We start from the raw sequence: 15468 nt of genomic DNA, 5'->3' as shown, positions 1-15468 counted from the left end.
CTTATTGCTAATTGACAGGTTCCAGAGACATTTTGTAACTTATATTTCTCACATTAAGTTAGTACGTTCACATTATAATGGAAACCTTGATCTTACTGATTTGAAGAAACTCCCAGCATTAGGCCATCCTTAAAATACTTCCAATTTTTAAAAGTTTATTTATTGAAATGTAGTGCAAAATAAGCCCTTCTGGCCCTTTGAGCCTCTTAGGCCAGCAATTTAATCCTAGCCTACTCATGGGACAATTTATAATGACCAACTAACCTACCAACCTGTACGCCTTTGGACTGTGGGAGGAAACCAGAGCACCTGGAGGAAACCCATGAGGTCACGTAGAAGCTCCTTACAGACAGTGGGGCAATTGAACCGTATACTGTAAAGCGTTATGCTAACCACTATACTACCATGGCCCCCCATGTAGGACATGAGGTAAGACAGTTATTATTGCTCATTTCTGACTGCCTTGGGGATCACCTACCTGTGATCAGAGGCACTTGTAGTTTGAACCATAATAAATGGTAGGCTCTCTTCCCTCAACTGAACTGAAGTGGTAGGGTTTTCATGATAATCCAGTAATTTTCAAGAAAATTCTCTGATACAAGCCCACAACTGTCTTGATAAATTGAACTCCATTGCCAAACTTGTCATAGTTGGATTTGAGGATAGAAAGGATCTCTGGCTGGAGCTGAGTACTGCTACTTCCTTGACTTTCTGAACTGAAACAAATGCAGCTTACTTTATCAGGTAAAACATTCCATTAAACCTCTTTTTCCCAGAGGGTCTCAGTATCCTTTCCTGAGCCTGGTAAATGGCTGTGGCACACAGATTGTAGAATCTCTGACATTGTATTCATTTTGAACAAAATGATTATAGGCTCTGAAGGTGCACAGTACGTGACTTCCATGGATTGACAGCTTCTCAATCTGAGTGACCAGGGGAAGGATTATCCAACATCAAATGGACCTATTGTGGTTTTCTGTAGCCACAGACAAAAGCAGGTGTATGAATAAAATTGCAATTTAGTGTTAAATTTATTTTAGCTGCAGCTGCAAAAGATGTTTTATTATAACATCCTATTGAGGCAGCAGTTGCAAGTTCATTGCTGTCTAGATGGCTTGTTTTTGTGGCTCTAATTCTCCTCAGTAGCTGAGTGGCTAGTAATTAAAATGGCCGGACCCCACTGATTCATTTTTGCTTGTTCTTTCCTTTTGCTAATTCCTTGTTTTAGTTTCTCCTCCAATATTTACCACTTAGTTTATCATAAACTCTGTTAATCAGGGGTGCCCAGACTTTTTTATGCCGGGAACCACTTCCATTAACCGAGGGGTCAGTGGACCCCAGACGGGTAAACTGAGTGAAAGGTCATAAAATACAATAGACCCATTAGCCCACCAAATCCACACCACGGATCAAATACCCATTTTCTGAATTCCTTGTGTTCTCTCTGTTTTCCTATTTTATTAGTCCCAGTTTTTAACACCGGCTTGGTCCTACTACTTACCTGTACACTAACGGCAATTTACCATACCAATTCATCTATCAGCTGCATGCCTTTAGGATGTGAGAGGAAATTTGAGCAGCTGAAAAAACCCCACATTTTTCATAGGCAGAATTTGTAGATTCCACATAGACTGCACTGGAACTTTGCCCTGGCAAGCTCCATATGGGGCAGCACTGTAGCGTAGTGGTTAGCGTGACGCTGTTACAGTTCAGAGCAGCAGAGTTCAATTCCAGCATCCTCTGTAAGAGGTTTGTACATTCTCCCTGTGGAATGCGTGGGTTTCCTCTTGGATGCATGGGTTATCTCCCACTGTCTAAAGACAACCCGGTTAGGAGGTTAATTGTAGATTATCCCATGATCAATCTAGGGTTAAATTGGGGTTGATAGTGGCTTAGTTCATACTGTATCTCCAAATAAATAAGTAAATGAAATAAACAGTGCCAAAGCTCAGGACTGAACCCAGGTTGCCAGAGCTGTGCAACCCCATTGCCCAGGAGCAAGTCCATGAGTGATGGTGGTCTTACAGATTCTCTGAGCTGCACAGAATTATTTGAATTATGTAGTATTCATAGTAAGGGTGAAAAACATAGTAAATTCTAAGATACAAGTTGAGGCTGTCTTCCATTTATCCCACAAATGTGTGACTGGCAGGATGATCATTGAAATAAGGTTCTACTATGGTCAGTCAATAGTCTTTCGATCTAGTAAAAAGCCCTTCCAGCCCGATGAACCGGCACTGCCCAAATACATCCATGTCACGAATTAGCCTGCTAACCTCTATGCCTTTGTGATGTGGGAGGAAACTGGAGCGCCCAGGGAAAACCCACATGGCCACCGGGAGAACATACCGCTTACAGATAGTGGCGGATTTGATTTGGATTGCTTGTGCTGCAATTGTGTTACGCTAACCACTTCGCTACTGTGCCACCCTCTGTATGATTACAAGCTGAATCTTGCATTATATGCTGATTAATGCTATTCAGTGCTGCCTGATTCCACATGTTAACATTGATCCCAACCAGATCAGCTGGTTGAGTGGTGTCACACCAACAACCTTGCACACAATGTCAGTAAGACTAAGGAATTGATAGTGGCCTTCAGGAAGGAAAAGTTGAGGGAACACACATCAATCCTCATTGACGGATCAGCCGTAGAAAGGGAGAGCAGTTTGAAGTTCCTGGGTGTCAATATCTCTGAAGATCTATCCTGGGCCAACATATTGATACGATTACAAAGGAGGCATGACAGTGGTTATATTTCATTAGGGGCTTGAGGAGACTCTCTCAAATTTCTACAGATGCACTGTGGAGAGCATTCTAACTGGTTGCAATACCATCTGGTATGGAGGGGCCACTGCACAAGATCAGAAAAGCTGCAGAAAGTTGAAAACTCAGCCAGCTCCATCATGGGCACCAGTCTCCTCAGAATTGTGGACACCTTCAAAAAGCAATGCCTCAAAAAGGCTACATCCATCATGAGAGAACCCAGGACATGCCCTCTTCTCATTGCTGCCATCAAGGAGGAGGTACATGAGCCAAACACACACACTCAGTATCTTAGGAACAGCTTCTTCCTCTCGGCCAGCAGAACTCTGAAAGGACAATGAACACTACTTCACTATATTTTTTTCTTCATATGCTTGCTTTTTGCACTACTGTACTTATATATAAAAAATACAAGTTACAATAAGAAATGTGTGCATATATATTTATATACTTCTGATTGTAATTTGTAGTTTTTTATTATTATATATTGCAATGTACTGCTGCAGCAAAACAACAAATCTCATGATATATGCCAGAGATATTAACCTGATTCTGAAATTAAACTGGATGCTTCTATTCATGATTTTCAGAATCAATTCTGATTCTGAAAATCATGGATTGAAGCACCTGATCTAATTCTGCAGATGACATGACTTCACCTGGAAAGAGCCGTTAACATACGAAATAAAGTAAAATGGGAGATTGACGGTCACTGTAAATGAAAACAATTTTTTGTTTATGAGTAATATCATGAGATAAATTACTTTATTTTTTGAGACTGAATTCCTGCCATAGAATTTCAGCTCCCATCTGTATCAAACAGGATCGTGCGTGGTACAAAGTAGAACTTTTTTTTTGAAGCTCCAGTGATGTGTATTCTGTATCAGGCATCTGATGGATTTATTTTACTTTCTTGAAGGTTGCGAGGAGAAAAATGGATGCATGTTCAAGTGGGAGATATAATTAAGTTGGAGAATAATCAATTTGTTACTGTAAGTAGTGACTAAAATTTTGTTCTTCTTTTTGCTGATGGAATGGTACTTGCAGAGCCGACATCATCACCCAAACTTAGTACTGTACAGCAATGGGAGTCTTGTGAGGGAATTGTAACATGCCATTGTTTCTATCCTTCAGCCCATTTCTTACCCTTTCCAATTTGTTTCCAAATTAAAGTTGAAAATTTCGAAGTTGTAAAGGTTTTCTCAGTCTGTTCAAGTTGTCATTGTCCCTTATTCTTTCCCTTCTCAAACACCAATTTAGTTTCAGTAGCCTCGTGAGTGACTTGAAATGGTGTATTTAAATTCCACCATGCTAGGGTGTAAAACTAATTTTTTAAGTACCTGATCAAATTTTACTTAACATCAGAAAGAGAATACTGTTAGAGATTATGTATTATTATTAAAACATACTGTGACCCTATTATTAGACATGATACATTTTTCCTTAATGAATATTCATGATTTAATTTTTAATCAAAGCCCAACTCAACTGTTTTCTTATTACTGTCAAAACAGTCCTCCCTGTTCCTGTTTTCTTCCCTTTATTTGCCACCATTAGGCCCGAATTTGCTTACTCTTTGCCAGCAGTTCCATAGGGAGCTGATGTCTTGCTTGTGAGATAGACTTCCTTTGTCTTCTAAACGTGTACGTAAAATTGAAATGCAAGGTGGACTACAGGTTAGATGCTGGTGAATCTGATCTCATGATCTGCTACTGGATCCAATGGTAGAGCACAATGCACTAGGCTGAGGGGCAGGATGCACACTTAACATTACACCAAGACTTTATTTATATGCTGCATATTCCATTCAAAAGATGTAATTTTGATGTTTTTTATTACTTTTTATAAAAATTAGTTCCATGTACTTTAAGATCTTTTTAAATAAACAAACACTTTTTAAGATAGTTATATTTGTTTAGTTAAATAGATTTGAACTGTTTTTGAAAGTCTTTGATTGTTAATAGGCCATCAGAATGCACTAAGGCAGGGCCTCAGGATTTACTTCTTGAGGCCTAGTTACCACTTGTACACGTGTGCAGCCTGCTGGATGGCTGTTGTAGCCAAGCTGCCTGTTTGACAGGTTTAATAGGGTAACAAGGGGCAAGCACAGGTGGCAGTATGAATGGAGCACAATATAGCCTAACTTTTTCTTCAATCTAACAGTCTCTTCCCCTTCACTTTTTCTTTCATCATTGTAATCTATTTAATATTCCCCTTTTCCTTGAATACTAAGCTTTCTTAAATCACTTTTTTAAAATTCTGACCAATGTTGATAGGAATTTCTACTTTTACAAAATTCTCTTATTCATTCCACAACAGCAAGAGTTCTGTAGATTATAGGTGACACCTGTATTATGGCCATTCAGGACACAGAAATTCATTTAGCATAATTCATAAATCATTACCCAGAAATTTGAAATGAGGAACAAAATTCTTTTTCATGGGATTTGTGTGTGATAAAGGTAAGTAAATCAATACAATTTTGCTTTCAACTTGCCTTTATTAACACATGAGCAGATGATGCAGCCTCATATTTTAGTGAATCATGATACAACTCCTTTTTTAGGAATGTAGACCCCCATTATGCAGAGGTCACCCATTGTATCATTTTCATAGAAACATAGAAAATAGGTGCAGGAGTAGGCCATTCGGCCCTACGAGCCTGCACCGCCATTCAGTATGATCATGTCTGATCAACCAACTCAGAACCCTATACCTGCTTTCTCTCCATACCCCCTGATCCCTTTAGCCACAAGGGCCATATCTAACTTCCTCTTAAATATAACCAATGAACCAGCCTCCACTGTTTCCTGTGGCAGAGAATTCCACAGATTCACCACTCTGTGTGTGAAGTAGTTTTTCCTCATCTCGGTCCTAAAAGGCTTCCCCTTTATCCTTAAACTGTGACCCCTCGTTCTGTACTTGCCCGACATCGGAAACAATATTCCTGCATCTAGCCTGTCCAATCCCTTTCGAATTTTATATGTTTCAATAAGATTCCCCTCAATCTTCTAAATTCCGGTGATTATAAGCCCAGTCGATCCAGTCTTTCTTCATATGAAAGTTAATTTATTTCCACAAATAGCTTCTCAATTAATCATAGAATTATGATTGTACTTTGTTTTTAATGCCAAATAAAAATGATGCCAAGTTTCAGTATTGTCCCTGTCCCTTTAAACTCATTCCAAGTAACTCTACTTACTTTGATGTATTTTAACCATAATACACCTATTAATTTCCTTACTTGTTTTTCTTCATATGTCAGCCAGTTATCTTTGTTCAACCTGCTGTCTCTTGTTTGAAGAAAGAAACATTTAAACTAGTGGCATTTCAACCAAGGAGCATCAGATTGGTCTCTGTTACGAGGAAAGATTTGGCAGGAAGATCTGTGAATGGTCTTGCAAGTGAAAGAATGAAGGATGATTGCCAACACTGTAGATTGTACTTTTACTTTATTTTACTTAGAGATACAGCGTGGAATAGGCCCCTCCGGCCCAGCAATCTGCTCTGCCCAACAATTCACCAGTTAAACACCAGCCAAATCACAGGATAATGTGCAATGACCAATTAGCTTACAAACCGGTACGTCTTTGGACTGTGGGAGGAAGCCAGAGCAGCTGGAGAAACCCCACGTAGTCATGGGAGAACATATGAGCATCTTACAGACAGTGTCGGAATTGAACACCGATTGCCCCAGAGCTGTAATAATGCCGCACTAGATGGTTGTCGAGCTGGACGAGGAATAAAATCTGAAAATGCTAGAAATTCTTGACAGGTCAGGCAGAAACTATGGAAAGAAAAACATCATTAGCCTTTCATATTGAGGGCCTTCCTCAGAACTAGGAAAGAAAGAAAAGTAAGTTAGTTTTAGTTGCAGTGGAAGTGGGAGGAGGGGTAGATAGGATAGTAGGGACGCCTGTAATAGGTTGAGCCCAGGGTTGGTTGGGGGTATTCCGCAAGTTTCAGTCATATACTTTATTTGCCTGACTTATGAACGACCATCTCCACTAGAAGTCTGAGACAGTGGCCCAGTATTTCTCTCAGCATTAGCATCACCTGAACATGTACACCAGCCTTGCATTTTGTCACATTTTACATCTCTTCATCTGTTTGATCACACTTCAAGTGCTGCTATAAGCTTTCTGTACACTAGTTAACTTTATAGTAGATCTGATCAGTTCTGACCACACCCTACCACAGATATTCCCCTTGTTTTATCTATCCCACCCCCCCTCTGTAAATTCTCAGTTCTGGCAAAGGGTTTTTGCCATGAAACGTGATCTCCTTCACTATCTCAACAGATGCTACTTAACCAGCTGAGTGTTTCCAGCATTTCTGTTTTTATTTGAGAGTTTGAGCATCTTAAGTTTTAAAGCATAAGACATAGGTGCAGAATTAGGCTATTCAGCCCATCCAGTTTGCTCTGTCATTCAATTTGATCTGGTTTATTTTTCCTTTCAACTCCATTCTCCTGCCTTTTCCACGTAACCTTTGAAACCCTTAATAATTAAGTCCCTGTCAAACTCCATTTGAAATATCCCAAAGGCAGTCTCCACAGACATCTGTGGCATTGTATTTCATAGATTCATCACCCTTTGGCTAACAAAATTCCTCCTCACCTCTGTTCTAAAGGGGTATCCTTCTATTCTGAGGCTGTGCCCTCTAGTCCTAGACTCTGCCTCTATTGGAAACATCCTCTGCATGTTCAGTCTATCTAGGTCTTTCGATATTCATTGGGTTTTAACGAGATCCTCCTTTCCCCTCATTCTTCTAAACTCCTGCAAGTACAGGCCTAGAGTCATCAAATGCTTCTCATGCTTTATCCCTTTCATTCCCAGGTTCATCATCATAAACCTCCTCTCTGGACCCCTTCCAATGCCAGCATATTTTTTCTTAGATATACAGCCCAAAACTACTCGCAATGCTCCAAATGTGATCTGACAAATGCCTTATAAAACTGGTGGAAGGATTGCATTGCATCCTCATATTTCTATTCTAGTCCCCTTGAAGTGAATGTTAACATTACATTTGCCTGCCTTACTACCAACAAAACTTGCAAGTTAACCTTTTGTGAATCCTGCTCTAGGACTCCCAAGTTCCTTTGCACTTCTGATTTCTGAATTTGCTCACCATTTAAAAAATAGTCTACCAAACTGTATGATCATACACCCCTCCACACATAGTATTCTATCAGCCACTTCTTTGCCCTTTTCTCCTAGTACGTCCAAGTCTTTCTGCAAACTACTCCCTCAACACTACTTTATCAACATTACCTGCCCTTCCACCTGAATGCCTAAATGACTATTGTCTGGTGGCATTAATATCAACCATTCTAAAATGTTTTGAGAGGCTGGTCTTGGAGCACATTAAAGCCTTTCTTCTGGCTACATTGAACCCTTACTGATTCGCTTACTGCTCAAATCAATCCACTGATGATGCAATAACCTTTGCCCTCCACTCTGCCCTGTCCCAACTGGAAAATGTGGCCTTATATACCAGACTGTTGGCTATAGTCTTTAGTTTGATGTTCAACACCATCATATCCCAGAAACTGGTGGGGAAACTGTCCTGGCTGGGCCTCAATACTTCCCTCTGCAAATGGATACTGGGCTTCTTAATGGAAAGGCCCCACTCAGTCCTTTTGGGCAGCAGCATCTCTCATCCCCTTATGCTGAGCACTATGCTCCCCAAGGCTGTGTGCTCAGCCTGCTGCTGTTCACACTGCCGATGAATGATTGTCCAGCTCAAACCATACCCTCAAGTTTGTGGATGACACAACAGGGTTGGCCTTATCAAGAACGATGATGAGATGGAGTTATAGAGAGGGAGTGGAGCAGCTGGTGGATTGCTGTGAGAGGAACAACTGAAGTCTGAATGTGTAGAAGACAAAGGAAATCATTGTAGACTTCAGGAAGGTGCAAATGAACTACCCCCTCTGTGTATATGTGGCTCCTCTGCAGAGAGAATTAAGTTCCTGAAAGTTTACATCAGGGATGACCTCACCTGGGCCCTTAATATCATGTCCCTGAACAAGAAGGCAGAGCAGCGCCTGCAATTCCTAAGAAGATTGAGGCAAGCAAGGCTCCTTCCTACCCACCATCTTAACTGAATTGTACACAAACACCACTGAGAGCGTCCTGACAAGTTGCATCTCCATCTGGTATGGGGGCAGTTGAGCGTCGGACCAGAAATCCAAACAAAGGACTGTGAGAACAGCTGAGACGATCACAGGGGTCTCCCTACCATCAATTGGGGACATTTATCAGGAGTGCTGCATTCGTAAGGCCCTTACTATTATTAAGGAACCCACCCATCCATCCAGCATCCTCTTTGACTTTCTACCATCAGGAGGGAGACTACAATGCATTAAAACAGGAACAGTCAGGATGAGTAACACTTTCTTCCCTAAGGCCTTTAGACTTCTGAACTCCCTCCACATTGTCTTCAAAGTGTCACTCGATAATTTGTTCTGTACCTTACTAAATTTAATATTAATGCACATTAGTTTGTTATATATGTGTGATTTATCTGTAGATTTTATTCTTACCTTCATTGTGTGTTATGTGTATTATGTGTACTACTGTGCTTTACACCCTGGTTTGAAGAAATGTCTCATTTCTATAAACATTATATGGTAATTTAGGTATGTTATATACATGAGTATAGTTAAATGACTATAATCTTGACTTGATTTGACCTATCTTTGTAATATCCATATAGCACAAAGCCATCAATTCTGTTATCCATATCATTAACATATAACTTAAAAAGTAGCAGCCCCAACATTGGCCCCTGTGGAAAACCATCCAGGCACTGGCAGCTGGCTGGAAAAGACCCCCTTTATTTCTTCTGTCCTGCCGAAGGGTTTCGGCCCGAAACGTCGACTGTACTTTTTTCCATAGATGCTGCCTGGCCTGCTGAGTTCCTCCAGATTTTCTCTTGTTTGCCCCTTTATTCCCACTCTTTGCCAACATTTTATCTATTCTAGTACCTCTTCCGTCTCATGTGTAGACTCATGTGTAGCTCCTTGTCAAGGCCTTCTGAAAATCCAAATAAGCAACATTCACCGACTTTGTCTGTTCTGCCGGTTATTTCCTCAAACAATTCCAACAGCTTTTTCAAGTAAGATTTCCCCTTAAGGAATCTATACTGACTTCAGCCTATTTTATTGTGTGCCTCCAAGTTCCCTGAAACCACATCCTTAATAACGAACTCTAATACCTTGCCCAATGCTGAAGTCAAGATAGGTGGCCTGTAATTTCCTGTGTCTTACTTCCTTCTCTTCTTAAAGAGTGCCGCAACAGCAGCCATTTTCCAGCCCTCCAGAGCATTATCTGAGGTTACTCATCTCATTGAACTTGGAAAGGACATAAATAACTATTTTGGAATGTTTTGTGGATATCCACTCTGGGATAGAATAATGGTTCTGGTGCCTCAGGTTTGTGGGAATACTGTCTACTTCTTCTTAAGCCCATCACCCCTACTGGGACATAGCTTGCCAGAGTCCTCTGTCCTGGGCCAATAGAAGACCGGTTGGCCCTGCGGCTTCCAATTTAATCACATGACTTCACACATCTTCTAGGAGAAGATCCTTCCCTTCCCAGGAATGAGGTCTTGTTGAGCTTCAGTTGGTATTTCTGCAGCTCTGGGTTTTTAAGGTATAGGGTGATTAGTCCATGCCCAACCCTCCTCTTTTTGTAGCCAGACTATTGACGGTCCATAGCAGAGCTGTGGGAATTGTGAAGTCATAATAATAAGGATATTAGCTGCAGAATGTTATAATCTCTGAAGATGGAAGTAGCCTGACCTGGTTTGTTGTGAACAGTGTTGGTATCAAAGAAGAGAAGGTTACTAACTGAGGTTTTCAGTACTTCAAGACTATTAGGAGAATGGTGTCAGGTAGGTGATACTTTAGCATTTCTGGATCATTAAATTTTCCTACTGCTCTCTTTTTTGCCACTGCTGCTGAATAACTTGGGCTACCTTCTCTGCCACCTGTGTTCTGCCATTCTTGCCTCTAGTGACCTTCTCTACAAAGATCAAGGATGAGTTAGGATCAATTAATATATGATGATCAGAGAATATTTAGCCAGAAAATGGAAATAGCAAAAAAGCTGAAAATAAAGAGCAAACATCTTTATTTGGTTATGATTCTTTACTTGATGCATTTTATTATCAATAAAAGCCAATTATATTAATATATGTTAATTATATAACTAGTAATAGATACATCAATCCATTCATTTCTATTTAGGCAGACTTACTCCTGTTATCAAGCAGTGAACCATACGGATTGATTTACATTGAGACAGCCGAGCTTGATGGGTAAGTGAATTTCAGAATTAAGAGTGATAAGAGAGCTTAAGGTTAAGGAACCCTTAGGGAACAGTGATCACAATATGATCGAGTTCACGTTGAAATATGAGAGGGAAAAATAAAATCCAATGTGTTGGGATTTCAGTGGAATAAAGGAAATTACAATGGTATGAGAGGGGAACTGGCCGTAGTGGATTGGAAAGTGACATTTGCAGGAAGGACAGCAGAGCAGCAATGGCTGGAGTTCCTGAGAAAAATGAGTGAAGTGCAAGACAGATATATTCCAAATAAGAAGAAATTTTCAAAGGGAAGAAGGACAAGTAAAGGCAGAGCCAAAGTAAAAGCAAAAGAGAGGACATACAAGGAAGCCAGAGCTAGTGGGAAGATAGAGGATTGGGGAGCTTTTAAAAAACTTGCAGAAGGAAACTAAGAAGTTCATTAGGAAAAGATGAATTATGAAAGGAAGCTGGTGACGAATATCAATGAAGATACTAAAGGCTTTTGTAAGTATATAAAGGGTAAAAGAAAGCCGAGAGTAGAAATAGGATGAATACAAATTGACGTTGGAGATATTGTAATGAGAGATGCAGAGATGGCAGAGGAACGGAATGCGTACTTTGTATCAGTTTTCACAGTGGAAGTCATCGGCAGTATACTGGATATTCAAGAATGTCAGAGAACTGAAGTATGTGCAGTGAAAGTTACAACTGAGAAGGTGCTCAGGAAGCTTAATGGTCTGAGGTTGGATAAATCTCCTGGAATTGATGGAATGCACCCTCAGGTTCTGAAGGAAGAAGCTGGAGAGATTGTGGGGGCATTAACGATGATCTTTCAAGAATCAATATATTCTGGCTTTTTACCAGACGACTGGAAAATTGCAAATGTTACTCTGTTATTTAAAAAGGGTGGGAGACAGCAGAAAGGAAACTATAGACCCATTAGCCTGACATTAGTGGTTGGGAAGTTGTTGGAATCAATTGTTAGGGATGAGAGTACAGAGTACCTAGAGGCACGTGACAAGATAGGCCAAAGCCAGCATGGTTTCCTGAAAGGAAAAATCCGTCTGACAAACCTACTGCAATTCTTTGAGGAAATTACAAGCAGGGTCAACAAAGGAGATGCAGTAGATGTGGTGTACTTGGATTTTCTGAAGGCCTTTGACAAGGTGCCGCATATGAGGCTACTTAGCAAGATAAGAGCCCATGGAATTACAGGTAAGTGGAGACTCATAGGGTGGTAGGTAAGGGCAAGAGGAATTCTATCTCTGTTAAGGCGGTGAGAAGATAGTGTGAGGGCAGATGTCCAGGAATTGGAGAAGATGCAGATGAGGGCAACATCAATGGTGGAGGAAGCAAAACACTGTTCTTTGAAGAAGTAGGACATACTTGAAGTAGTAGGAATCATCCTGGAACTAGATGCAGCAGAGATGAAGGATCTGAGAAAGGGGAACAGCACTTTTACAGGTGACAGGTTGGGATAGTCAAAATAGCCATGAAAGTTGGTAGGTTTATAAAAGGTATCAGTAGACGGTTTGTTTCTGGAGATAGAAACAGTGAGATTAAGTTAAAGGGGAAAAAGGTGACAAAAATGTACAAAGTGAATTTAATGGAAGGGTGGAGCTGGAGACAAAGTTGATGAATTTAACTAGCTCAGTATGGGTGCATAAAACTCGGCCAATGCAGTCAACAACGTCACGCAGAAAGAGTTGGGAAGTTTTATCAGAGAAGGCTTGGAACATGGACCGTTCCATGCAGCTAACAAAAAGGCAGGCATAGCTGGAGCACATATGGGTGCCCATGGCTGCACCTTGGGTTTGGAAAAAGTGGGAAGAGCCAAAAAAGAAACTGTTGAGCATGATGACCAGCTCCACCATATGGAGGAGTGTAGTGGTGGAGGGGTACCAGTTGGATCTATTGTCGTGAAGGAAGTGGAGAGCTTTAAAGACTTCCTGATTTAGAAGAGTACAAGGGCTGGAAAATGAGGTGATCAGAGCCAGGGAGTTGAAAGTTAGAAACACAGAAACATAGAAAACCTACAGCATAATACATGTCCTTTGGCCCACAATGCTGTGCTGAACTTACTTTATCCAGCAATTCTAGTTTAAACCCACCTCCAATTGTCTTTGCAAATCTAAGTTGTTGAAGAAATCAAAAGCATTTGAAATGTCTCAGATGTAAGTGGGAAGGGATTGAAGCAAGGAAGATAAAATGGAGTTTATATATTCCTTCTCATTCTGGCTTCTTCCTCCTTCCTTTGCAGTCCTGATGAATGGTCTTGGCCCAGAATATCAACCGTGTATTCCTCTCTATAGATGCTGCCTAATCTGGTGACTTCCTCCAGTATTTTTGCATACTTTAGCTATTTCTTTCTGGTGTTTTATGCTTTTCCAAATGAAAAAGAAATGCCCATGAGTGAAAATATCAGTTTTTGTTGAACATATAGTACAGAAGGTTGAGAATGAGTGACGATTTTGTCTTGGCAGTTGACAATGTGAGGATTCTGAACAAATATATTGTAATGTGGATAGATAAACCATGTTATTTAATTTGAGTGTGTACTGTTTATAATACTGCTTTTAGTATTGAATGTAAAATCACAACACCACACCTGGCCACTAGCTATAGGGCAACCATATATGTTTTTTTTTCTGACCGACAACTTATTTGCTCCTTAGGGAGGCATATCTCTGTGGTCTTTGCAGTTCTTACCTCATATCCAGAGCAACACAAGGCACAACTTTGCCCATCTCAGTGAAGACTTTTTCCCCTCAGCAACTGCAAATTTAATTTGCATATTTAGTGTGCCCAGAATTAAGATTGTGATTCATGTTATGCTAATTCACTGAAAAAGAAACGGTTTTGTAATGGTGGCAGAAAAAGTCACAACAATGGTATAGTCACGTGCTTTTTTCTCACAAGCTACAGAATCTTCTGTTTCCAGTGCATTGACAAAGTGTTGCATTGTAAAGTATTTCCATTCTTCAAGGACAAACTTTACCATCTTCATCGGGGATGATGCTGCACCAGTGGCTTTTGGGACCACCTGGAAAAGGAAGCCATTGAAATAAAACTAGAGGTAAAGAATTTTAACAAAGACAAAGGTCTCACTCTAAGTAAGAACTGGAATTTGTAAACAAGGTGAGACGGTGGAAAACTGATTGGATGAGGACTAACCAATCAGGAGGGACTGATGATGGGGGTATAAATACCACCGGACTAGACATGCCCAGGCATCATCCCTGATGAAGATGGCAGAGTTTGTTAAAATTGATACGTGTACCAGGCTGGAAGTCCAAGAAGAGTTTATTTGTCATATATGCTGGGAAAGCACTAGCTCCTTTTTCTTCAAACTTCCATTCCCTTTTAGTTCCCAGGGAGCTATTTAATAATATTTATTTTTTTCTCTTAATCCAGTGAAACAAATCTGAAAGTTAAGCAGGCATTAACAGTCACTTCAGATATGGGAGAAAACACCGAAGCTTTGGCAGATTTTGATGGTATGTTAGTTTTCTTCTAGGATAAAAAACAGTATAAATATTAAAAACAAAGATTCATAAAATGTTATGTGAATGTTATATTAACAATTATTGACCAGAGGATTGTAAAAGTTGTCAAGGGTATTTCACCCAATCAAATTTCTGAGGAAAATTAGGAATTTTGAATAGTTCAATTATATTCAGAGCAATGCACATAATTATACTTAATAGCAATGCAAAGTTATGATCAATGAGTTAAACAGTCCAATGGTTAATATTGCAGGCTGTGAATCTTACATCGTGGGTAGCATTACAGTCACATAACCTATTAATTATCTCTGACATATATCAGTAAAGCTGTAGAATAATGTAATAAGTACAAGTTAACCGTTTTACATTGGTAAAGAGGATGGTTAATTTTAATTGAGGGAGTTACAGTGAGTCTGTATTGAAAAAAGAATAAATTGATCCAGGAATCCAACCAGATTTTGCTGAAGAACTGTAACAAGTTTGGATATAAAAGCAAGATTAAAACCAGCAGATTTGACATAGCCATATCTATAGCATTCTTAGCCGAATGGAATTGAAATCACATTTCCTTATGATAGAGTAAAGTTAAGAGTGGTAACATGCACACAGATCAGATAGAATACTGCTGAAATATATTCATTGGATTACAACAATATAAAACGAATATAAATATATGAAGGGCTCACAGTCTAGAAGTTATAGAGTCACATGACACAGAAGTAGGCCCTTCAGCCCAATTTGTCCATTCCCATCCACGCTCATCCCATTTGCCCACATTTGGCTCATATCCCTCTAAAGCATTACTTGCACTCATCCATGTTAAATGAGTTAAGGTTGTGCAGTAATTTTGTTTTAATGCAACAGGCATGAAGAACATCCTG

The 15468-nt window shown here is 40.0% G+C and overlaps 1 protein-coding gene across 1 annotated transcript in view; it reads left to right on the top strand.

Annotated features, from left to right (window-relative positions):
- LOC132404886 (phospholipid-transporting ATPase ID-like) overlaps positions 1-15468 on the top strand; it is a 111325-nt gene that overhangs the window by 12415 nt on the left and 83442 nt on the right. Inside the window, exons 6-8 of the mRNA XM_059989451.1 lie at positions 3686-3758; positions 11021-11091; positions 14496-14578. Of these exons, the coding sequence (XP_059845434.1) occupies positions 3686-3758; positions 11021-11091; positions 14496-14578 (227 nt within the window). The remainder of the gene's footprint in view (positions 1-3685; positions 3759-11020; positions 11092-14495; positions 14579-15468) is intronic.

This window comes from Hypanus sabinus, chromosome 14 (genome assembly GCF_030144855.1).
Source record: "Hypanus sabinus isolate sHypSab1 chromosome 14, sHypSab1.hap1, whole genome shotgun sequence".
NCBI classification, from domain to species: Eukaryota; Metazoa; Chordata; class Chondrichthyes; order Myliobatiformes; family Dasyatidae; genus Hypanus; species Hypanus sabinus.
This window is presented reverse-complemented; position numbering and strand designations above follow the sequence as displayed.